The sequence below is a fragment of the Dromiciops gliroides genome, chromosome 1, assembly GCF_019393635.1.
Source record: "Dromiciops gliroides isolate mDroGli1 chromosome 1, mDroGli1.pri, whole genome shotgun sequence".
In the NCBI taxonomy this organism is placed as follows: domain Eukaryota; kingdom Metazoa; phylum Chordata; class Mammalia; order Microbiotheria; family Microbiotheriidae; genus Dromiciops; species Dromiciops gliroides.
Genome location: NC_057861.1, coordinates 596,533,296 through 596,558,432, shown reverse-complemented (window position 1 = coordinate 596,558,432; position 25,137 = coordinate 596,533,296). Strand labels below are relative to the sequence as shown.

The 25,137-nt window shown below is 39.1% G+C and overlaps 1 protein-coding gene across 2 annotated transcripts in view; it reads right to left on the bottom strand.

Moving 5' to 3' along the window:
• Positions 1–1,327: 1,327 nt before the first annotated feature.
• The window catches only part of EEF2KMT (eukaryotic elongation factor 2 lysine methyltransferase), a 29,653-nt gene continuing 5,843 nt past the window's right edge, over positions 1,328–25,137 (bottom strand). Inside the window, exons 5-8 of one of the 2 annotated variants that reach the window (XM_043975584.1) lie at positions 24,759–24,892; positions 24,372–24,664; positions 22,219–22,368; positions 1,328–1,528 (exon numbers count right to left, since the gene is read on the bottom strand). In XM_043975584.1, coding sequence (XP_043831519.1) covers positions 1,506–1,528; positions 22,219–22,368; positions 24,372–24,664; positions 24,759–24,892 — 600 coding nt within the window. In that variant the 3' untranslated portion in view covers positions 1,328–1,505. Of the gene's footprint in view, positions 1,529–20,259; positions 20,539–22,218; positions 22,369–24,371; positions 24,665–24,758; positions 24,893–25,137 lie in introns of those variants that run through there. The other variant, XM_043975583.1, reaches the window with a different exon arrangement.

Here is a 25,137-nt window from a genome sequence, read left to right as displayed (position 1 = left end):
TTTTTACTCAGAGATCTAGATCTAAACTTGGAAGAGACTTCAGAATCCACCCAGTCAAACATTAATTTTACAGATAAAGAAACTGAGGTTCAGGGAGGTTAAGTGACTTGCCCAAGGACAGGAAGTAAGCATCAGAGTTAGGATTTGGATTTGGGTCTTCTGACTCCACTGTATGATGCTGCCTCCTATGCCTGAGTGTTCCTCCTTACCTCTTCTTCTGTTAGATTGCCAGATTACTTCAAATTCATCTCAGGACCTCCTGTAGGAGTCCTTTTCTGGTACTCCCCAGAGGCTAGTGTCTTCCCCTCTAAGGTTATCTTCCATCTATTATGAATATATCTTTAGATACCTACATATTAATATACATGAAGACTGTAAGTTCCTTGAAGGCAGGGGCCATTTTTGCTTTTTTTTTGGGGGGGGGTATCCTTTGTACATAGCAATATCCAGTATACTGTAAGCACTTAATAAATGCATATCACTTGGTTAGGGTAATATTCTATCCTTTCCCTTCCCCTCAAAGTAGGAACTTACCATTTTCTAAAAAGAAGTAGATGAACTGCTGTGAAAGTGTATATCGCCTATCCAACCAGCTTCGGTCATGAAACCCCTGCCAAAGTGACAGTGCAGGGCTGAATGTCCTCATTCCTGGGAAGCAAGCAGTTCCAGGCTGTTATTTGGGGAGAGCAATGAATGAGGTTCAAGGGAATTGTAGACCTGGACACATTGGCACATACTCTTGTTGCCCTTAAAGGAACAGGGCATGGACCTGAATGGCACATAAAAATGGAAGCAGCTGCTGTGAGAAGTACTTGTATAGGAGGGACACCTGGTAGTACTATTTTATCCAAGGAAGAAGGGAAAAGGACAATAATACTCACCTACTTCTTATTAAGAACATAATGCACGAATCAGGATTCTCCTTCTCCTTTTTTATGTAAATAGTATTTTATTTTTTCAAATTACATGTAAATTACATATAAAACATTCATGTTTTATAAGATTTTCAGTTCCAAAATTTTCTCTCCCTCCCTCTCTCTCATCCCACCTCCTTAAGATGGAAAGCAATCTAATATAGGTTATACATGTGCAATCATGTTAAACATATTTCTACATTAATCATGTTGTGAAAGAAGAAACAGAGTGAAAAGAAAAAACATGGGAAAAACCCAAAGAAAAGGAAAACAGCATGCTTCAATCTACATTCAGCCATCATCAGTTCTTTTTCTGGATGTGGAGAACATTTTCCATCATATGTCTTTTGGAATTGTCTTGAATCGTATTGCTGAGAAAAGCTAAGTCTACCATAGTTGAACATTGAACAATGTTGCTGTTAGTGTATACAATGTTCTCCTGGTTTTGCTCACTTCACTCAGCATCAGTTCATATAACTCCTTCCAGGTTTTTGGATCGGGATTTTCCTGAAAAAGAATCTGAGTTCTCAAAGTTGGAGTAGATCATGGGGATGTTTGTGTGGCTCCACAAATGAAGGCACTTCTAAAACTCTAGCTATAGATCTCTTCAAATTCTGTCATAGTGAAAGAGCGAATTTGATCAGTGACACAGTAAGAGAAGGTAATTTTATATAAACACTAAGTAACACCAGCTTTTAATTCCACTGATACCCCAGACATATTTAACCCATACCCAGGATTCTGGTGTCTCACACTGAAGATGAAGGTACATGGCTTGGGGCTTGTGAACTTTACCAGCCATTTGAGAACTGGGGCTGAGGTCAGTCAAGAAATAAATTCTCAATGGTAACAAGGTCCTGCTAGGTACATTGAGCCCCAGGAAAGATCATTATTGAGGGATAAGGTCAAAAGCAGATACCTCTGGTTAAGTTAGAAAATGAGAAGTCTTACAAAATCTGTCCAAAGAGTGTCTACCCAGGATGATATACATTATGACATTAAATAATATCCAATATGATATTAAATAAGGCTAGATCTACAGTGTGAGTCCATTTTTCTAGGTCGAGAAACCTGGAGCTTCCAGAGGAAGACATTATTACATATTATCATTATCATATATTATTATTATAAGATGTTATAATATCTGAAGGACCTATGAAGGGAGAGACTTTCTGTAACTTCCTCTTAGTCAAGTACTATGCTTCTGGGGACTGTATAAGGAGGCTGGATGGCAATTTGTGCACTCAACCCCATAGGTTCACCATGATCATTCAGATATGGAAGACTAGATTAGTTTCTCTAGGAAATAACCCTTTAGATTTGCATAATTCTTTCAAATCTCATGCTACTATGCAAATTTTGCCTTTTCCCAGCTTATCATTTAAATATTTGGCATAATTAAACCTGAAGTATACTGTGGCTCTGGTGATGAGTGGCAACAACTTCTTTACTATCTTCTCCTCTCTTGGGCTCAGGGCTTTTAGGGCAGAGTCCAGAGTCCAGAGTCCAGTCCATTTTTCCAACATACCTTTTAGTTGCATTTTGAAGGCATATGGGACACTTTTGACCAATGGTATGCTTTGGCTCTTTTGATTCAGAGAATGTTTTTCAATATCACTCCTATTTATTCTTATGTAGTAGAAGCTATTGCTTCTGAAATACAACCATTGTTGTTCTAGTCCTTTCCACTAGGAAGGACACCATTCTCCACTCAAGATCACTGAATGATCAGAAGGAAAAAGGGTATAGAGTCTAAATTCTTACTTATTTTGTAAAGTATTTCCCAATTACATCTTTTTAGAATTTTATTTTTCCCCAATTACATGTAAAAACAATTTTCACATCCATTTTTAAAACCTTTGTGTTCCAAATTCTCTTCCTTCCTTCCTTCCTCCCCACCTCCCTCCCCAGTTAAGAAGGCAAGCAATTCAATATAAGTTATATATATATATATATATATATATATATATATATATATATATGTATGTATACACACACACACACACATATATATATATACATGTAGTCATTCAAAATGTTTCCATATTAGTCAGGTTGTGAAAGAAAATAGACATAAAAATTCAAGAAAAATAAAATAAAAAAATTATGCTTCAATCTGTATTCAGATACCATCAGCCCTTTCTCTGGTGATGGATAGCATTTTTCATCATAAGTCCTTCAGAGTTGTCTTGGATCATTATATTGATGAGAATTGTCAAGTCCTTCACAGCTGATCATCTCACAATATTGCTGCTACTTTGTAAACAGTGCATTTCACTTTGCATCAGCTCATGCAAGTCTTTCCAGGTTTTTCTGAGAGCATCCTGCTCATGATTTCTTATAGCACATGAGTGTTCTGTCATAACCACATACCACAATTTGTTCAGCCATTCCCTAACTGATGGGCATCCCCTCAATTTCAAATTCTTTGCCACCAGAAAAGAGCTGTTATAAATATTTTTTGTACATATAGGTCCTTTACACTTTGTGGTTTTTATCTCATTTTGGATACTGACCTAGTAGTGGTATTGCTAGGTTAAAGAGTATGCGTAGTTTTATAGCTCTTTGTCCATAGTTCCAAATTGCTCTACAGAATGATTAAATCAGTTTACAACTCAACTAAGTGCATTAATGTCTCATTTTCCCCATATCCCCTACAACATTTGTCATTTTCCTCAGCTGTTATATTATCCAATCCAATAGGTATGAGGTAGTACCCCAGAATTATATTGACTTGCATTTTCTTATCAATAGTGAGCCAGATCATATTTTCATATGGATGGATATCTTTATTTCATCTGAAAACTGTTCATATTTTTCAATAGTTTATCAATTGGGGAATGGCTATTTTTTTTTTAGTGAGGCAATTGGGGTTAAGTGACTTGCCCAGGGTCACACAGCTAGTAAGTGTTAAGTGTCGGAGGCCGGATTTGAACTCAGGTACTCCTGACTCCAGGGCCAGTGCTTTATCCACTGCACCACCTAGCCGCCTTGAATGGCTATTATTTTAATAAATTTGACTCAGTTCTTTATATGTTTTGAGAAATGAGGCCTTTATCAGACAAACTAGCTTCAATTTTTTTTCACAGTTACTATTGCTAACTGTATTTGCCTACATCCTATTCCCTCCCCATGCCATTTACTCTTATTCTCTATCTCCCTTCACCCTGTTGCTCCTCAAAAGTGTTTTGCTTCTGACTGCCCCCTCACCCCCTATCTGCCCTCCCTTCTACTCCCCCACCCCTTATCATCTTCCCCTCCTACTTTCTTGTAGGGTAAGATAGATTTCTATACCCAATTGAGTGTGCCTGTTATTTTCTCTTTGAGGGTAAGGTTCACTCACTCCCCAGCACCTCCCCCATATTCTCCTCCACTGTAGAAGCTTTTTCTTGATTCTTTTATGTGAAATAATTTACCCCATTCCATCTCTCTCTTTCCCTTTATCCCAGTGCATTCCTCTCTCACCCCTTAATTTTTTTTAAAAACAAGATATCATTCCTTCATATTCCACTCATACTGTGCCCTCTGTCTAAATATAGTTCATCTAGCTGCTCTAATAATGAGAAAGTTCTTATGAGTTACAAGTATCATCTTCCTATGTAGGAATGTAAAACAGTTTAACATTTTAATATCCCTTATGATTTTTTTCCTGTTTACCTTCTTATGCTTCTCTTGAGTCTTGTATTTGAACATCAAATTTTCTATTCAGCTCAGGTCTTTTCATCAAGAATGCCTGAAAGCAGGGGCAGCTAGGTGGTGCAGTGGATAGAGCACTGGCCTTGGATTCAGGAGGACCTGAGTTCAAATCTGGCCTCCGACACTTGATACTTACTAGCTGTGTGGCCCCAGGCAAGTCACTTAACCCTCATCACCCTGCAAAAACAAAACAAAACAAAAAGAATGCCTGAAAGTCCTCTCTTTCATTGAATGCCTATTTCTCTTCCTGAAGGAGTATACTCAGTTTTGCTGGATAGGTGATTCTTGGTTGTAATCCTAGTTCCTTTGCCCTCTAGAATATCATATTCTAAGTCCTCCAATCCTTTAATGTAGAAGTTGCTAAATCTTGTGTTATCCTGACTGTGGCTCCACAATACTTGAATTGTTTCTTTCTGCAATATTTTTTCCTTGACCTGGGAGCTCTGAAATTTGCCTATAATATTCCTGGGACTTTTCATTTTGGGATCTCTTTCAGGAGGTGATTGGTGGATTCTTTCCATTTCTATTTTACCCTCTGGTTCTAGAATATCAGGGCAGTTTTCCCTGACAATTTCATGGAAGATGATGCCTAGACTCTTTTTATGATCATGGCTTTCAGGCAATAATATTCAGATTATCTCTCCTGGATCTATTTTCCAGGTCAGTTGTTTTTCCAATGAGATGTTTCACATTGCCTTCTATTTTTTCATTCTTTTGGTTTTATTTTATTGTTTCCTGATTTCTCATAAAGTCATTAGCTTCCATTTGTTCAATCCTAATTTTTAAGGAGTTATTTTTTTTCAGTGAGCTTTTGTACCTCTTTGTATATTTGGCCAATTTGGATTTTCAAGGCATTCTTTTTCCTCATTGGCTTTTTGTACCTCTCTTATTATTTGGCCTAGTCTGTTTTTTAAGGTGTTATTTTCTTCAGTATTTTTTGTGTCTCCTTTACCAAGCCATTGACTTTTGTTTAATGATTTTCTTGCATCACTCTCATTTATCTTCCCATTTTTTCCTCTACTTCTCTTACTTTATTTTCAAAGTCCCTTTTGAGAACTTCTATGGCCTGAGACCAATTCATATTTTTCTTGGAAGCTTTGGGATGTAGGAACTTTGACTTGTTATCTTCTTCTGAGGGTGTATTTTGATCTTCCTTGTCAACATAGAAACTTTCTAGAGTCAGAATTTTTTCCTGTTTGCTCATTTTCCCAGCCTATTTCTTGACTTGTAACTCTTTGTTAAAGTGGGACAATGCTTCCAGGGTGAAGGGTGCACTATACCAAGTTCCATTGGGGTTTGTGCAGCTGTTTTCAGAGATATTTCTAGATATTTGTAACTTTTCAGCTCTTCTAAGGTGGTATAATTTAAGGAGAGACATGTTTACTACTTTCCTGGCCTGTGTTCAGGTATGCAAGCCTACTTTTCTGCTCTGGAACTATGAGGAGTGTCCAGTTCCACTGTGGCTACAAGCTCTGTTGTGCTTGTGCTCCTCCCCAGCCTGGAACCACCACTGTGACCCGCATGGGAGTATGGGCCAAACAACAGAGTCCTGCCTCAGTGCTATCAAAAAGACCACTGTAGTCTCCTTCTGGCCAATTGTTCAACCCCCTTACTCTCTCTGGGATGAGTGTCAGGAACAGTTTCTGCTGATGTTGATTCAGTGGCTCCCAAGGCCTGCTCCTGGTTTGCTGGGGCTGGGTCTGTGTTGGCGAGGCCTATGATGGACTGTGCTCCATCTCACCCTAGTGTAACAGACCTTTCCTGCTGACCTTCTAAGGTGTCTTTGGCTGGAAAATTATTTAACCCTGTCCTTTTGTGGGTTTTGCTGCTCCAGGAATTGCCTTATGGCATTATTTGCAGATATTTGGAGGGGTCTTGAGGAGAGCTCAGGAAAGTCACTGTTTTTCCACCTCCATCTTAGCTCTGACCTTCCCAATTACATTTTTTTTTTTGGCAGGGCAATGGGGGTTAAGTGACTTGCCTAGGGTCACACAGCTAGTAAGTGTCAAGTGTCTGAGGCCGGATTTGAACTCAGGTACTCCTGAATCCAGGGCCAGTGCTTTATCCACTGCACCACCTAGCTGTGCCCCCCCCCACCCCAATTACATTTTAATCTGGTTCTGGCTACTGGGGAGTGTTGTGGGCCACATGAAGCCTGCTGGTTGCATGTTTGATACCTTTGGTCTAAGGAACTAGAATCAAGGGAACCTCAGTCCTTAATTTTCTCTGCTATGACCCAAGGCAAGTCCCTTTCTTCACTCTGAACTGATTTCTCCCAAAGATAAATCCACTTTTCTCTTCACAGAAGTGCTGTGAGAATGAATGTATTTGATATAGATCCACTGACTTTTCACATGAAGAATGAAATAGACACAGTATAAAGACTCAACTTAGTTCTGTTTAAGACTGAAAAAATGGTAATTGGATCGAGTATAATGGCTGTTGTGTGTTTCAGAGGAATAAGAAAATTTTAAAACAGGCATTTCAAGAGCTTCTGCTTTTCCTTTGTCTCTTCTTAAAAAGTTATTAAAAATGGTCAAGAAATATCTACTACCTCCTCACCTTTCTTAGTAAGGACTTAACTTAATCCAGTGGGGGTACAGAACTTGCTAGCTGAGAGAACATCCTCTTTCCTACTGGGGTCAAGAATGAAATAATTTTCCAGAATATTTAAATGCTTTTTCCTTTCATGTTAGTTGAATGCCCAAAGAAAAAGATACACAGGAACTTCCAGCTTTCATTTGAACAGATGACCTGTAGCATTATCTTAGGGAGCCATAGTTTCAGTATTTTTTTCCTTCAGTGTTCCTTAAAATACTTTTATTTTTATAAACCCAACAGCTATAAGACCAGGGACACCAAATGAGGAAGAAATGTGTATCCTTCCTAAGTTTCCAAAGGAGAAAATTCTAGCTCCAGATGACTATCACATTTAACTCATGAAATGAAATATCTGAAAAAATTTTTGATTAGGCATCCTATGAAAGATAGTAGGTCAACTATCTTCCAGTATCAAGAATTCTATCACTTTTTCCAGGTTAATCTTCTTGAATCTTTTCTCAATGAAGGAAGTGGCTTTTTCCAGGGCAGGAAGGATCCTTTTTCCTTTGACAACCTTACTCTCTGAGAGATTCTGTTGTTGGAGAGATAGGGGTAGCAACAGCAGCAGCAACCCGCAGTAGGTACATGTCCAATCCCCTCCTCTCAGCCAAGTGGTTCACAGCAGCTCCTGTACTAGGTACCTCACATACTCCTCTCCTTCATTACTTCCTTTCCTTCTCACTGGACAAAAGGAGGAGCAAAGAATTCTACTACTGTATACATATGGCCAAGTACATGTCCAGGAAAGGACCAATTTTGCCCTGCTTTAGGTTTGGAAATGCTTAGGCACAGCCTGATTCTGGTGGGGGTTGGGGGAGGGGTATTTTTCTTCTCAATATTTATATCCTCTAGAACATTCTGATTGGATGATTTCTAGTATCCTTTCCAACTCTAAATCCTTTGATCCCTTCCACCTGTAGCTAGCTCCCAGACAGGCTAATCTTTGCCAAAGTGATCTCATATATTCCCATGGGTTCAATGATCAATTTTACATAAATTTCCAAATCTATATATCCATTCCTTGTCTCCTGATATCCAGCCCCACATTATCAGGCAGACATTTCCCCTGGCATCTCAAAATCAACAGACAGTTCCTCTCCTCCTTCTCCCCCTCCCTTTTGCCCAAAGTGGACTGACTCCTGTCACTTCAGTTGCCAATTCTCATCTGTGTGTTTCATGTAGTTGGGACTGTTCTGTCAGCTTGGTGCTCCCCAAGGGCAAAGGCCTTGCCATTTCTTTGGCTGTCTTTGTTTCATTAAGTAGATGAGAAATGCTGGGCATTTGGGCTGGTGACTTCTCCACAGTGATTTCTGTTAAGGGGGTTTATGATGACTCCTCAACTTCCTTATATGTGAACAAAAGTTCATTTCAGCCCTGCTATTTATATTCCACTTTGTGTTAAATACTAGAACTTCAGACAACATAGCCTCTGCCCTTATAGAGCTTTTAGTCTAGCAGAGAGATAAACTATGTACAAAGATAATGATAATAAAAGTCAGAAAATGATTGAGTTCAGACAAGTCAAACTGAGGGATTCCAGTTCATTAGCAGGGGCTGGGGAAGGTCAAAAGGGAAATCTTAATGGAGAAGGTAGCAGTTGTAAGAGGTTTTGGAGGAGATGAAGAATGTTGATAGGAGGAAGAAATAGAGTAAAGGGTGGGGTGAAATGGGCAGATCTTTTTTTTTAATTTAATTTTTTTTTTTTTTAGTTTGGCAATGGGGGTTAAGTGACTTGTCCAGGGTCACACAGCTAGTAAGTGTTAAGTGTTTGAGGCCAGATTTGAACTCAGGTACTCCTGACTCCAGGGCCGGTACTCTATCCACTGCGCCACCTAGCTGCCCGGGCAGATCTTTTATAGCCATGGGAAACTATACAAAGACTCACACAGAAATAGAATGTAAGAGTGAGTAGTCCATTTTGGCCTATCCTGTAGTGTGTGAAAGTGAAGCAGCCAGAGGGAAGATTGGAAACCTCAGGCAGTACCAGATTGGAGAGTGCTTAGATATTTCTTCCAGAGTGGGTGTGTGATCTCATCAAGTTGTGAACTTCCTCCATCAGTGCAGATTACAGCCTCTCTATGCCTTCTCATCTCCTTTGATTTCCTCACATTTTCCTATGAATCCCCAGCAAAGGCTCGGCCTAATGTTCTGGGGACCTTTCTCTAGATCTCTGGACCTTGTGTAAATAACATGGGGCAGCATGGCATAGTGGATAGAGCTGACCTTGAAGCCAGGAGGACCTGATTTTGTTTTTCTTTTCCAAGGTTCCCTGCCTTTTTAAAAAGATATATTCTTTCCTTTTTTAAAAAAAGTAATAAACATTTTTATTTATAGTTTTGGGTTCCAATTTTTATCCTTCCTTCCTTCCCTCCCCTCCCCTCCCCACCCCTTCCTGATGTGGTAAGCAATCAGATATAGGTTATACATGTAAGATTATGGAAAACATTACCATATTAGTCATTTTGTATAAGAAAACTTGAATTAAAAAAATGAAAGAAAGTGAAAAATAGCATGCTTCAGACTGTATTCCATCAATATCAGTTCTGTCTTTGGAGGTGGATAGTATGTTTCATCAATAGTCCTTTGGGATTGTCTTGGATCATTGTATTGTTGAGAATAGTTGTTAAGTCATTCACAATTTTTCATCAAACAATATTGCTGTCTCTATGCACAATGTTCTCTTGGTTCTGCTCACTTTACTATACATCAGTTCATAGACGTCTTTCCAGGCCTTTCTGAAATCATCCTGTTTGTCATTTCTTATAGCACAATAATATTCCATCACCATCATATGTCACAGCTTGTTTAGCCATTCCCCAACTGATGGGCATTCCTTTGATTTCCAATTCTTAGTCACCACAAAAAAGAGCTGCTAGAAATATTTTTGTACAAATAGATCTTTTTTTTCTTTTTTGGGATAAACACAGCTGTGGTATTGCTGGATCAAAGTGTATGCACAGTTCTATAGACCTTTGTGCATAGCTCCAAATTGCTCTCCAGAATGGTTGAATCTTTTCACAACTCCACCAATGGTGGATTAGAGTCTCAGTTTCCCTAAATCCCCTCCAATATCCAATATTTTGTTTTTGTTATATTTACCACTCTGATAGGTGTGAGGTAATACCTCAGAGTTTTTTAAATTTGCATTTCTCTGATCAATAGTGATCCAGAGCATTTTTTTTATAGATAGATTTGATTTGTTTGTCTGAAAACTGCCTGTTCATATCCTTTGACCATCTATCAGCTGGGGAATGACTTGTATTTTTATAAATTTGACTTGGTTCTCTATATACTTGAGAAATGAAGCCTTTATCAGAGATATGTTTCAAAAATTCTTTCCCAGTTTTCTGCTTCCCTTGTAATCTTGGTTACATTAGTTTTGTTTGGGCAAAAGCTTTTTAATCTTATATAATCAAAATTATCTATTTTACATTTTGTTTTATTCTATATATCTTCTTTGGTACTAAATTCTTCCTCTGTCTATAAATCTGACAGATAAACAATTCCATACTCTCTTAATTTGCTTATGTTATTATCCTTTATGTGTAAATCATGCACTCATTTTGACATTATAGTAGATGATGTGAGATGTTGGGCTATACTTCCTTTCTGCCACACTGTTTTCCAGTTTTCCCAGCTGTTTTTGTCAAATAATGAGTTTTTGTTCCAAAATCTTGGATCTTTGGGTTTATCATATACTAGATTACTGTAGTAATTTACTATAGTGTAATTTGTACCTATTCTATTCCACTGATCCACCTCTCTATTTCTTAGCCAGTACCAGATTGTTTTGATAACTACCACTTTATAATAGAGTTTGAGATCTGGTCAAGGTTCCCTTTTTAAACATGCACCTGTGTGACTCTGAATAATCTTTTCATTGCTTTAGGTAACTGGAAGATTGTAAGTTGTTCCAAAGTTGCATGCCTGCATTGGTGGAGGGAATTTCCTGGGAGCTCCCTGTATGTCAGTGAAATCACAGGTCCAGTCCCTGTTCCTGAGTATTTATTAACCCTCTGCTATATGCCAATCACTGTGGTAGGTGCTGGGGATACAAAACCAAGAAACATATATTAAGTATAGCAACACTGGGGATACAGAGGCAAAATCACAGCCCCTGCCTTCAAGCAGCTCACCTTCTGATGGGGGGAAAACATGCAAAATATTGTACATGTAAAATATATACAGTGTAAATGAAAGGTAATCTGAGAGGGAAGGCACTGGCAGTGAGAAGGAATGGGTAAGTCCTCCTACAATAGGTGGGATTTGAGCTGAGTCAGAAAGGAAATCTTGAAGGCAGATGTGAGGAGAGAAGAACAATTGCAGGCATGAGGAATGAATAAATTCTAAGGATGGAATATCACTGCAAGGAACAGCAAGAAGCCCAGTGTCCTTAGATTGTAGAATACATGGAAAAGATAAAATGTAAGAAAATTAGAAACATATGAAGGGGCCAGGGCTTTACAAGCCAAAGAGAGAGTTTTATGTTTGGTTCTGGAGGTAATAACCACTGGAGTTTACTGAGTGTGTGTGTGTGTGTGTGTGTGTGTGTGTGTGTGTGAGATGGTCACACTTTCCACTTTAGAGGACTTTAGCAGCTGAGTGGAGAATAGATTGGAGTGGGAAGAGACTTGAGACACAGAGATGTTAGGTGATGTGGGATTGCACTATGCTGGTGTCTGAGTGGATAGAGAGAAGGGGATGAACCCAAGAGATGTTATAAAGGTGATTATGTGGAGATGAGCATGAGTGAGGAGTTGAGGATGATACTTAGCTTGTGATCCTGGATGACTGGAAAGATGATGGTGCCCTTGATAGTAATAGGGAAGCTGAGAAAAGAGGAGAAGGATAATGAATTCTATTGTGCACATATTGAACCTGAGATGCCTGTGAGTCATATAGTTTGAGACTGCTAAGGGGCAATTGTTGATGTAAGACTGAAGGTCAGGAGAGATGCTAAAGATGGCTAAATAGATCTGAGAATATACAGAGATGATAATTGAACCCATAGAATCTGATGATATCCTTAAGAGAGATAATATACAAGGAGAAAAGGAGTCCTGGGATAGATTTGGGGGACACCCATAGTTAATAGAGGTAATCTGTATGAAGATACAGGAAAGGAGACAGAGAAGGAGTTGTCAGATAGGTTGGAGGAGAACCAGGAGAGATCAGTGTTGTGGGGACCAATTTTTAATTGGGGAGTGTTAGCTAAGTGGCTCGCTGCAATATTGGGGCAAGGAAGGAGACTGGCAGCCTCCCTCAAAACAGAGCAGGATTTATTTAACAAGAACGAACTTAAAAAAAACACAAACAGGATCAGTAGGATCAAGGGAAAGGAAATAAAATGGGGAAAGGGAAATTATACAACCTGAACAACACAACCGCCCAGGAATCAGCTGAGAACACACAGCAGCATCCTGCTGCCTTCCAGCTTCAAGCTAGAATGTCCAATGTCCTCCCTCTTCCCAGCAAACCTCAGGCTGACCACACACAGCCCTCAGCCAATTGGCTGGCTGCTCTGATAGTCACATGACTGCCCTCACTAGTCTTCCAATCATTATAGTTTTGCCAGGCCCATGTAGGCATTGACGAGTGGTGATGACATGAAGTGCCAGTGCCATGGCTATGGCTACAACCAGTGGTTGGAGCACTTTGCTGTTTGTGGAGCCCCAGAGGCCAGTGCGCGTGCTGAGTTTTTTTTTTTTTAATTCTAGCCAAAAGATAGGGTCATAAAAACCTCAAATAACAATTAATTCTTTACAGTGTTATGAAAACCTAGAGAGTAGAGACCATCAAGTAGAAGATGGTTATCAACAGGATGCAGAGGTCAAGAAGAAAGAGGATTGAGATGAGTGATAACTTTGAAGAGAGTACTTTCTGTTGAATGATGAGACCCAAAGCTAGTATCTAGAGAACCTAGACATGAGAGGAGAGGATGTGGAGGTATCAGTTGTGGATGGTTTCCTCAGAGTTTAGTCATGAAGGGGTGTTGAGACAGTCATAAGACAATAGCTATAGGGGATGGTTGGATCAAAGGAAGGTTTTGTGAGGATGAGACAGTGCATTTGGAGGCAGCAGGGAATCAGGCAGTAAATAGGTGAGAAGTTGAGGATTGGTCAGAGACTGGGGGTGATAGAAGAGGCAATCTGTGGAGAAATGATGGAATGGAATCACTTGAGCATGTAGATGAATTTACTTCAAGAAGAGCCACATCTTTGTGCAAGATGGGTAAAGGAAGTAATACAATAGTGGGCAAGATATCTGAATGATGTGAGATGAGGAGGGGAGAAGAGAAAGCTCAAAGTGGCCTCCATTTTTTTCAGTGAAGTGTGAGGCAAGGCCCTCAGCTGAGAGGCAGGGGGGAGGGAGTGCAGTAGGAGGCTTGAGGAGAGATGAAAAGGTTTGGAATAGCTGCTGTGATGAGTGGAATAGCACTTGAGCAGGGAGGTATAAAAGGATTGCCTTGCAAAATGAGGGTCTAGGTGAGATTATGTACATCAATTTGTAGTGGCCCCAGTCAGCAAGGGTTCATGATTGTCTTTGCTTCCATTTAGCAACACATGAAAGGAGCAAAGGCAGTGGATGGTAGAAATAATCCGAGGTTGGGGTATGGGAGTCCTGCTGGGTGATAAGGCAAGGGGGTCAGGGACTTGAGTGTAGAGTATAGATTAGTGTGAACTGGTTCACCAAGGAATGAGTATAGGGAAGGGAGGAGAATGTAGTCAGTTTAGGAGTGATGACCTGGAAAAACGGAGGCTAGAGGGATTAGAGGTCACAATGAGGATGAAGAACAAGATTAGGAGTCTAAAGCAGAGGGTAAGATTGAATGATAAAAGATTATGATCAAAAGGGATTTCAGAGTTCATGATCTTGAAAGTACAACACTTCTGAGTGATGGCAAGATCAAAGGTATGACCATACCAGCTCTGTGTAGCTGAGGTGGAGTGGGAGGAACAGGCCATGGAAACAGATCCTAATCTTTAAGGAACTTACATTTTCTTTGGCGAGGTGGGGAGGGAACAACATGTACATAGAAAATTAAGTATGAAATTTGTGCAAAGTAATTCCCAGCATGTGTTCTGTCCATTGCTTATTGCTTGTTTTCAGGACATTACTGATCCACCTTCTTTTTCTGGCTCATAGCTCTCTGATGACATCATTAACATTGCTTCTGCTGGGCATTTCTTCCTTGATAATATGTTACAGCCTACTCAAAATCACCAAGTGCCTCTTCATTGCCTTTTGAGTCACCTGCAACATTAATTCTAAGGAGATGAGTGATTCACCATGACTTACAGACATTTTGGATCCCTGGAATAATATTGATGTTAATAAGATGGACCATTTTTTCAGGGAGAAGTGCGGGGGGAGGTCATTAAAGATAACGAACAATTTCCCAAATGCAATTCGTTCTTGCTCAATTAATTCACTTTTCCCTGCTCAGTTCTGGGTTTACTTCCTTGTCCATTTGCATGCAGTGCAGATTCTATGGGGTGTCCATATAACTCTAGATCATAGTCAGGATGCCCCCCCCACCCCTGTATATATAGTTGGGCTAAATTCCTTTGAGTGATCATTTATCTCATTTAGTCATATCTGCAGTGCTGAACAAAACCTTCTTCTATTTGGATTCAGTGCTGTAAGCTCTTGGAGGGCAGGGACTTCATATTTGTCTTTGTATCCCCAGTGCTGGACACAGAGTAGGCCCTCAATAATTGCTTGCTATTTGATTGTACATTCTCCACGACAGTAATATCTTTACTGAAAATATAGTACAAAAAAAAGAAAAGAAAAAGAAAATATATCTCTGTACCTTAGGATTTTAAAAACTTTAATCAGAGGGTTACTTAACATAGATATTTCTGTTGTGACATCTTGCAGGGAATCTTGCATGATTTTAACTTGTGCATTAGAGACCCTTTGTTGGAGGAGAATCTTTTACTCTATTCAGTCAAATAAAGCAAAACCAATAAACACATTTTGGCCTTGTAGTCTCTGGACCTTATCAACTATTGTATGTGTGTGTGTGTGTGTGTGTGTGTGCATGTATATGCATATATATATGCACACACATATGTATATATATATGCATATATGTGTGTGTATGTCCGTGTGGGAAAGAATTCCTAAGACCCTGAATTAGGGTGATGGCAGTAGGAATGAAAAGGAGGAATACTTGCAGGAGACAGTTTAGCAAGAGGATTGAAAGAATTTGACAGTTAAAGACAGACGAGGAAGCGTGAAGAGAAAAGAATAACCGAACTCTTAAACTTGGGGGAAAAACCCCCCCAATAATAATGCTATCAATTGAATTAGGGAATTATATGGAAGGACTGGTTTTGGAGGCAAGATAATGAATTTGGTATTAGATATGTTGCATTGGAGGTGTCGGTAGATGGAAATGATAAACAAGCAGTGAGAAATGCTAGTTTGAAGTTTAGGGGAGTGTTAGGCTTAGTTTGAGCCTGGAGATATGGGTTTGGGAGTCATCTGCATGTTCTCCTCATTGAACTTGACCATGATCTCTCTTTCAGGTTCCAAACCTCATGATGGACTCTTAAGGAATAAGAGAATTCATATCTTGCCTATGGCTGAAGTTAAGGAAATCCCAGTTGAGAGCTGTTCTTTGTTTAGTTTTCCTTTTTGAGACAGGAGGCAGGATAAAAATGCAGGGAGAATCAAATTACATTTGGTTCTTACAACTGTTCTTTTGACTTTCAGTTGGCTCACAGATGTTTCAATATGGTATAAAAGTTGTCATCCAGGCAGTACACCTTCTATATGCCTTGCTTTTTTTTTTTTTTTTTGGTGGGGCAATGAGGGTTAAGTGACTTGCCCAAGGTCACACAGCTAGTAAGTGTTAAGTATCTAAGGCCGGATTTGAACTCAGGTCCTCTTGAATCCAGGGCTGGTGCTTTATCCACTGACCCACCTAGCTGCCTTGCTTTTAAAGACTTCTCCAGTGGTTTACATTTTACTCCAGATTGGTGTTATTTCTTCATAAAAAATGTTACTTTATAGCTCTTCCCAACAATGATTGGGGTTTTGAGGGATTTGTGGCAATCTTTTGCTTTCTTCCTATCTTGAACTCTTCAATCCTTTGGTGTTTCAGCATTCTCTGTGGAACTTCTTAATGATTAAGGGGTGTGCTCCCTCCTGAGTTATGTATAGATGAGATGAAGCCCATGAAGTGTGAAGTGACCCCTTCCTGGTGGGGGTTGGGGTATATAGTCATCCCAATGTGCTATCATTAAATCTCTTACTCCAGATGCTCTTTTCTCTGTTATTGCTGGCCTACCATCTTGGGCAGTTTGCTCCTTCCAACACTGAAGGTGGTCAGGAATGTGAGCTTTGGGACTAATCATGATGGCCCATGCATCTTCTCCATCAAATACCACACTAGGAGTGATTTTGGGGAATTTTTCTCTTCAGTCACCGTGGCAGTTGTTAGGGTAGCCTATTCCCTGTTCCCATTTAAAATTGGATTCGGGTTATGTGTAAGCACTGCCATGGGTTTTCTTTTCTTGTTCTTTAAAATTTCTTGGTTTTGATTTGACTTTGTCTCTTTTACAGAATCCACCTAGCCTGCCCAGCATTGCTGTGTGCTGGGTTGTGTGTTGTCTATATGGGAGGGAGCTGGTCATTGAATGGCACAACTATGGTTATTATTACCACTTTGGGTCTGACACATGGCTTTCCCCACCTTCCTGTACAGCTGACTAAGTGGTGGTGAGAGTAGGCTCTTGGGTTTGGATTTGAATTTATCCATCTTCAATCATTTTGTTTTCCTTTAATTTGGAAGGAGCAGCAGATCTTGGTGTCTGCCTCCACAAATCCTCCAATGGCTTGGATCTATCTTCCCATGAAGGTGGCAGATATGTTTGGATTCTGCTTACCAGTTTGTGCAGTACATTTCCAGTGGTAGGGATTTTAGAATTTGTGTTTCATAAAGCAAGGGGGAAAGATCTGTAACAGAAACATTTCCATTGACTTAGATCTTCTGTAGATGAACTGAACTCCAGATGAAGTGTGAAACTGTCACTGTTTTACAGTCAATGTATGGAGTGTAATCACCAATGTGGCTGAGCCTGTCTTTGAGGGTTGACTTTTACCTCCATTTATCAGATTCATAGTAAAATGAACCAATAAAAAGTTTTTCCTCATTCCATTGGCCCTTAGAAGTAGATCATTACAGGGTGGTGTGATGTTCCTTTGTTTCTTCTTTCAAAGCTTTCATGATTCTTTTTTTCAGTTTACATGAACTTGTGAAACATGAAGAAAATAGCATGGTCTTTGTGGACTGTGAGGAGTTTGCAGCTCAGCTGAAGGTAGAGATATTGGGCTTGGACCCTCCTTTTGGTAATGGTATCCTTGGTGGGAATGGTAAAAGAAAGCTAGTTTCTGGGGTCTCACTGCCTAAGGATGGGAGGAAGAAGACGCTAATGAGCACAATGTGGTGGGACCTTCATCTTTTGTTTCTCTTTTATAGATGCTCTTCTCAGAATTCTCTAGTTCTGATAATAGACTGAACCAGTTTAAAAACAAACAAACACCCTTAAGGAATCAAGCAGCTGTGCTAGGAGGAGAGTTGGGAACAGACTGTGTTCCGATTGTTTATTTACACTTGAGAGGTTTGGCTAAAGGCTTCAATTCAATAAACATCTTTTAAGTAAGAGCTTACTGTGTGCAAAATTCCAGACTAATTTGCTGTAGATAGAAAGTTGAAAAAATTGCCTTCTTGTCCTTAAGTAATACGTAGTTTTACATAAGGAAAACATGTACACAAACTAGAATTTTGAAAATGATTAAATATGTGAGAAGTAAAGGAATGTCTTTGATTCAGAGAATAAGCAATTCTTTCTGAGGGGATTATGAAAAGCTTCATGGAAGAAATATCTGAACTAGGCTATGAAAAATAACCATATGTTACATTCATGTAAAACTTGAAGATTTCTAAATTAGGCAAAGCAACAATTAACAGGATAAGAGGTAGTTAGGTCCTGAACCAGAGTGGTAGGAATGGAAAGAGGTGATTAATATTTTGGGAAGTGAGGGGATAATTTCAGAGATGACTGATGTTTTAAGCTAGAGAAGATCATAAAACTGTTTATATAGAGAGGAAAAATGAAGAGGAATAGGTTTTTTTGGGGAACACTAGTTTTATTCATTAAAATTTTTTTTGAAACAAGCATTTATTTTCTCTTCCTCTCATACTTCTCCTATCCCCAACTCCCATATTAAAGAAAAAAAAAACCAATACCCCCCCCATAACAAATATACATAGCCAAGCAAATAAAATTCTTGCGTTGGCCATGTATGCTTTATTCTGCATGTGGAGTCCATCACCTTGTTGTTAGAGGTGGGTAGCATGCTTCATCATAGGTCCTTTGGAATTGTAGTTTGTCATTGCACTGATGGAACTTCTCAAATCTTTCAACGTTGTTATGTTGCTATTATAAAAATTCTCCTAGTTCTGCTCATTTTAGTCTGTATCACTTGATACAAATCTTTCCTGATTTCTCTCAAATATCCATTTTATTACCTTTTGTGGTGTAATAATATTCCATTCCACTCACATACCACAGGTTGTTTAACTGTTCCTCAACAGATGGGCAGCTGCTTAGTTTCTAGTTTTTTGCTAATACAAAAAGAGTTACTAGAAATATTTTTGTAGATAGAGTACTAGACTTGGAGTCAGGAAGATCTGAATTCAAATCCAGTCTCAAACACTAGTTTCGTTACCCTGAGCATGTCACTTAACTACCATGTAAGTTTCCATACCTATAAAATGGGAATAATAATGGTACCCATGTCCCAGGGTTGTTGAGGATCAAATGAGATAACATTTATAAAGTGCTTTGCAATCCTTAAAGCACTGTATATATCCTAACTAAATATAGGTGGTATAGTAGATGGAGGGCCGGACTTGGAGACATGAAGACCTGAGTTCAAATTCTGCCTTAGACACTTCTTAGCTAGGTGATTCTCTGTTAGTCACTTAATCTCTCTGTGTCTCAGTTTCCTCATGTGTAAAAATGTATCACCTACCTTAGAGGGTTGTTTTGAAGATCAAACAATTTAACAAATGAAAGACTTTGCAAACTTTAAAGCTCTATATAGATGCTAGCTGTTATTATTAGTTATTATTTCTTTGATGTCTTTGGGGTATAAGAAGTTAGGTTTAGACTTGTTGACTTTAAAGTGCTTTCCAGGAGGCAGTTGGTAATTTGGTTCTGGAAAGCTTGAGATGATGGAGATGTAGATTTGGGAGTCTTCTTCATAGAGGTGATAGCTGAAGTTGTGATTGCATGATGCTGGTGCAAGCACAGAAGGAAAAGGCTGAGGAAAGAACCTTAGGAGAATATTCATATTTAGGAGGGAAATATCTAAAAAAATAAGGGGGTTAGACTTTCTTTAAGGTCCCTTCCAACTCTAAAATCCTATAATTCTTCCTTTGGGAAGCCAGAGAAGAAATGGTGGGTGAAAATAGAAATTCTTATGGATGGAAAGGGAGGAAGCAGAGGGAGCTCAAATCAAGTGACCTTGGCTATCTTAGGAAAATAGGAAGGGCCATCAGAGAGCAAAGAGTGAAGTGGTGAGAGTGGGTGCTTGGGGATATTAGAAATGTTTGAAATGCCCAGAATAGAGAACGTGAGGTGTGTGTGTGTGGGTCAACTGATGAACATAGGCAGAATCAAGGGGTCAACTGAGGCTAGATAATATAAATACAACATGTTGGCAGTTAGGATTTTTCCTTTTAACATCTGACAGCCCAGAAGCTGAAATAATTTACTGGCACTTATCTAGGCTAGAGAGTAGTGAATGGAGGAGAATTAAAGGCCAATAGGTGCCAGGGTGCTTGTGAGAGCACGTTTAAAATGGCTGAGAAAAGGCTGGTGAGGGTGGCAAGAAAGCCAGGGATGAGGGTGAGAGGCTGAAGTAGAGAAGGGAAGTTCAGAGGTGAAGATCTTAGAGGTTGAAATGAATCATATGTGCTAGTGTTAAAATGAAAAAAAAAGTACTCAATAGTTTTACAGGTAAAATACTTGTATTTTTCACACATTTTTAGTTCTTGGATTTACAGGGAGCTGCTCACTGAGCAACAATTACATGTCACATTTCCTTTTTTCCTATAAGGAAAAACATTGGTCCATTGTTTTATGCAGGAACTTTCTCCCAATAATCACCCAATATTTACAAAGGCCTTGGAATATTTACACAATCTACACCAATAATCTTAGAATTACCATGTCTGAATGTTTTTCATATGGAAACAATTTCTGGTTGTGACTAGGAAGTTTCTGCCATCCAATCCCAACTCTACCTAGAAACAAATAGAAAATGTCTTAGTGCAGTGGTGCTTTAGTGGTATGGCTTTAGAGGCAGGCATTAATGAAGGACTGTCAGTATAGGGCTGTGTGCTTTGTACTTGTCATTGCCGTTATGTACTAACACTTCTGTTAAAAAAAATACTGGGGGCAGCTAGGTGGCGCAATGGATAAAGCACTAGCCTTGGATTCAGGAGGACCTACGTTCAAACCCAGCCTCAGACACTTACTAGCTGTGTGACCCTGGGCAAGTCACTTAAACCCCATTGCCCTGCAAAAAACAAAAAAACAAAAAAACAACAAACAAAAAAAATACTGTCAGGGGCAGGTAGGTGGCTTGGTGGATAAAACACTGGCCCCAGATTTAGGAGGACCTGAGTTTAAATCCGGCCTCAGACACTTGACACGTACTGGCTGTGTGACCCTAGGCAAGTCACTTAACCCTCATTGCCCAGCAAAAACAAAAAACAAACAAACAAAAATACTGTCTTCCTTAGGCTGTTAGAACATCAGATCCTGATCCTTGCAGGAAGATTTCTGTGTTTATCTTTTGTCCCTAATGAATAAGATGATATAAAGTTATGTGATTTGTGTGATACTGTGTATCAATACTTTGATGAGAATTTTTCTAAAAAAGCAGATTGAAAGTAGAAATGTCACTTTAGGGATAATCTACTGATAGTATTGGGTTTTAGCTAAAATCCACAGGAGAGAAGAACCATTCCAAATTCATTAATTATGCTGCTTCTACTTTCAAGGTTCATTATTTCTGTAAGGCTTTCTACCTTAAGAAGAGGGTGTTAGGGGCAGCTAGGTGGCGCAATGGATAGAGCACCGTCCCTGGAGTCAGGAGTACCTGAGTTCAAATCCGACCTCAGAAACTTAACACTTACTAGCTGTGTGACCCTGGGCAAGTCACTTAACCCCCATTGCCTCACTAAAAAAAAAAAAAAAAAAAAAAAAGAAGAGGGTGTTAGTATATAGAAGTGTTCAAATTGATTCCTAGTAAGATACTTGTGAAATGCAAATATATTTTCATTTACTAATGGCTTCAATGACTATAGAAGCACTTAATTACTTGTAAGATAAGCATTACAAAAAAGCAAAACCACAAAGTGTGCTAATGGCTTCCTACTATTGGCAGTAGGATGGAAACTGCAGAATTTTTAAAAGATCCTTTTTTGGCTGTTGTATCATCAGATACACTAGAAGGGTAGAGAGAATATTCTGTTGAATACTAAATATATATTTTACTTTAAGGTTTAAGGGAGGGAAGAAATTAAGGGATTTTAAAAAAGTAATATGCTCAACTCAGTACTGGAGAACAGAAGTCATTTTAGTTATGTAAGTAATAAAAAACTATGAGATAGAACTCAAATGCCTACAAGATTTCCCCGTCTGATTCTTGGTAGCAGACCCTGAATCATTTCTTGCTTTAGCACTTGCTACATCCAGTCTGGGAGTTAATTCCTGTTGCCAGAAGCGATTGTCATCAATAGTAATTTCTATTAGTGGGTCACTGGAACCATACCCTTCCTTTTCTCTCCATTCTTCTGGACTCTTTGCTTTACTTTCTCCAAATCCAATTTGAACACATTTAGTAAAGGCCTAGATCTGTGTCCTTGAGGAAAACCACCAGACTGAAGATATTTTCACCTTCATATAAACATACTTACTGAGCTCCTTTTTGAACAGCTGGTAAGTGTCTGGGTTCCGTATAGTGAAGGCAATGTACACCTCTGGAGATCTCTGATCTTCTTGGCAAGCAGAGAGCTTTTGCAGCACTCCAATGAGGGAGAGGATGATGTCTGGATCATACAGCACATCTACAACGAGAAACTCAGATGATTCACTTCTCTTTAAGTTTATTACTTAAAAATAGAAAGGTTGTGTGCTATCTTGACTTAGAAAGCAAGGCTAGAGCCTGGATAATGTAGCAGTTACATTCATTTTATGCTTTATCAGAATGAAGGAAAATTACTTAGATTAAATGGAATAATCCAGGAAAAAGTTTATTTTCAAGCTGCTAAAAAGTACTACCAAAAAATAAAAATCATGGGCAATGACTTGTGCCCTTTAAATATGTATGTAGATATGTGTGTGTATGTATGTATGTATATATATACACACATATATCTATAAATAAAATTTATTTAAGTTGACCAATATAAAATATGATTAGTGAAGGAAAACCTGACTGTTATCCTTAACCATTTCAATCTTCTAAGACTAGTATAATGAAAAGACCACAAGGTTTGGAATAGGAGGACCTGGCTTTGAATCTTAGCTCTACTACTTACCATCATATAGTTTCCAAACAACTCATTAACCTCTCTGACTCTCCAGTATAAAAATAAAGGGGCTGTCTTAGGTCCCTGAACTTTTATTTATGATTCTGTGTTCTAATGATTTTTCAGTTCCAGTTTACTAGAATGATTGCAGCCCAAGATTGAGAGGAAAGAAGATTTAAAAAAAAAAGATTCTTTAAAAACAACTAGATGAAATACCTATTCCTTTGGTAGACTGCCATTCTAACACCCTGGGGTAGCTGAAAGTCACACAATGAAATGGATAATCAATACCAACCTATACAACAGAAATAATCACAGAATTTTAGGGTTGGCAGGCAGACCCTCAAGAGACTTCAGTGATGTTAAACAGGTCCTATGCGATGATTGAGGCCAGTGCATTGTGGCCTCATAATATGATCAGCAAACAACATTGCTTTTCTACATGAGTAGTTCTTGCCTTTGAAGCTATCTTCAAGTCTTGTTACCTAAGTAGGGATATTTGTAAAGTATTTTAGAAACAGAAGATGCAATATGATTGTAAGTTCTTTAAGAAGTAGAGTGTAGGGGCAGCCAGGTGGCGCAGTGGATAGAGCACCGGCCCTGGAGTCAGGAGTACCTGAGTTCAAATCCGACCTCAGACACTTAACAGTTACCAGCTGTGTGACCCTGGGCAAGTCACTTAACCCCAATTGCCTCACTTAAAAAAAAAAAAGAATATTTAAAAAAAAAAAGAAAAAGAAGTAGAGTGTTAAGGTAGAAAGAGCACTAGGTTTGGAGTTAGAAGAATTAATAGCTACGTGACCATAAACAAGTCAGACCCTCATTTGACCAATGAATAAACCATGATTCAGAGGTGAATCCAGGTATCATTTACCCCAAAGGATTGTTGTGAGGAAAGTAATTTCTAAATGGGAGTTCTTTAGGCATGAGAAAAAACCCAAGAAGTGAAGATAGGCAGGGAAGTGAAGATGTTTCTCATGTTCTCTGCGGAAGACAGGCTGTGGAGGCATGGTAGCCAAAGATGCTAAAAAATCTCAGAAGAGGTTTTTTTTCAGTAGGGCTTTCTAAGAGTACCAAGTAGTGAACTGCTAGTACTCTAAAAGTAAGCTGCAGAGCATGAAACCCCTACTGAAAGGATAAAATAACAATCCCTCTAATTGACTCTGACCTGGTGAAAGGGTCAGGCTTTCTGCTAGGAGCCCTGGAGCAGTTCATCTCAAAACCATTATCTGGGACATAACTATTTATTCTCTTACTAGGCAAAACCAGATTTCATTCATCAGATACATAAATATATGAAATGAATCTGTATAGCTGTAACCTAAAATGAGGATGCTACCCATTTAGTAACTCATGGTTACCAATGGTAACAGCCCCTTGTATTTATTTTATTCTGAGGAATTAAAAATAATTTCCCAAACAATCAATCATGTTTTCCTGTTCTTAACAATTTCTATCACTATACCCCTTCTTCTTTAGTCTGGGAGATAGATTAACCTGTATTAATCATCTCCAACTTATTTTGTCTTGGTCGGTACCTGCCGCAATGACGATATCTGGTTGGAAGAGAGAGAGTTGTTTTGTAGTAACTAGATCCCAGTCCAACTGGACAGCCATCACAGTGGGTTTTGGTGAGACTGACGTACTGATTGAAGGTTGCAGGGGTTCTGTGGAATCTGGCTTTAGCAAGAAGCCATTTAGGATGATATTTTCTTTGAGTTGCTGAAGAACCTGACTGTGACAGTCACTAAAGATATATGCTTTGGGAGAGCACATCTTGCAAATGGCCAGGCCTGTAAAACCAACTCCACTTCCAAGTTCCAAGACTGTTCTGGTTGTGAGAAATAAAGAAAGGCAGCAAATTAATATTTGGCAAGTATCAACCTACTTTTTCCATTTGCTTCAGCTCCTGTCCCATCTGTTACCTGTTAGTGAAGGCTGTTGGGTTTTCTATGGCCCATTCTGCAAGGTAGAGAGCAGCATCCCACGTGACAAGGCCTGTGGTTCCCTGAGAAATGATTGCTGTACTTTCAGAGAGTGAGACTGAATTTCCAGAGGGCTGGTAGAGGGAGAGAGAAAAGTTCTTTAGCAAAGCAAAACCACCTGCTTCTTTAAATATGAAGTGAACAGCAAATCATCACAAATCCCAATTAGAGCCTTCTCTGACTCCCTGGGTTACCCATGACATGTCTGTCTGGCCATTATAGCTTTTACAAACTCAACAACCTGAGGTGAACATGTAAATTCTTTTACCTTTGTGGATGTCTATCTATAGCACCAAGAACACTGTTTGGATGTTGAGCC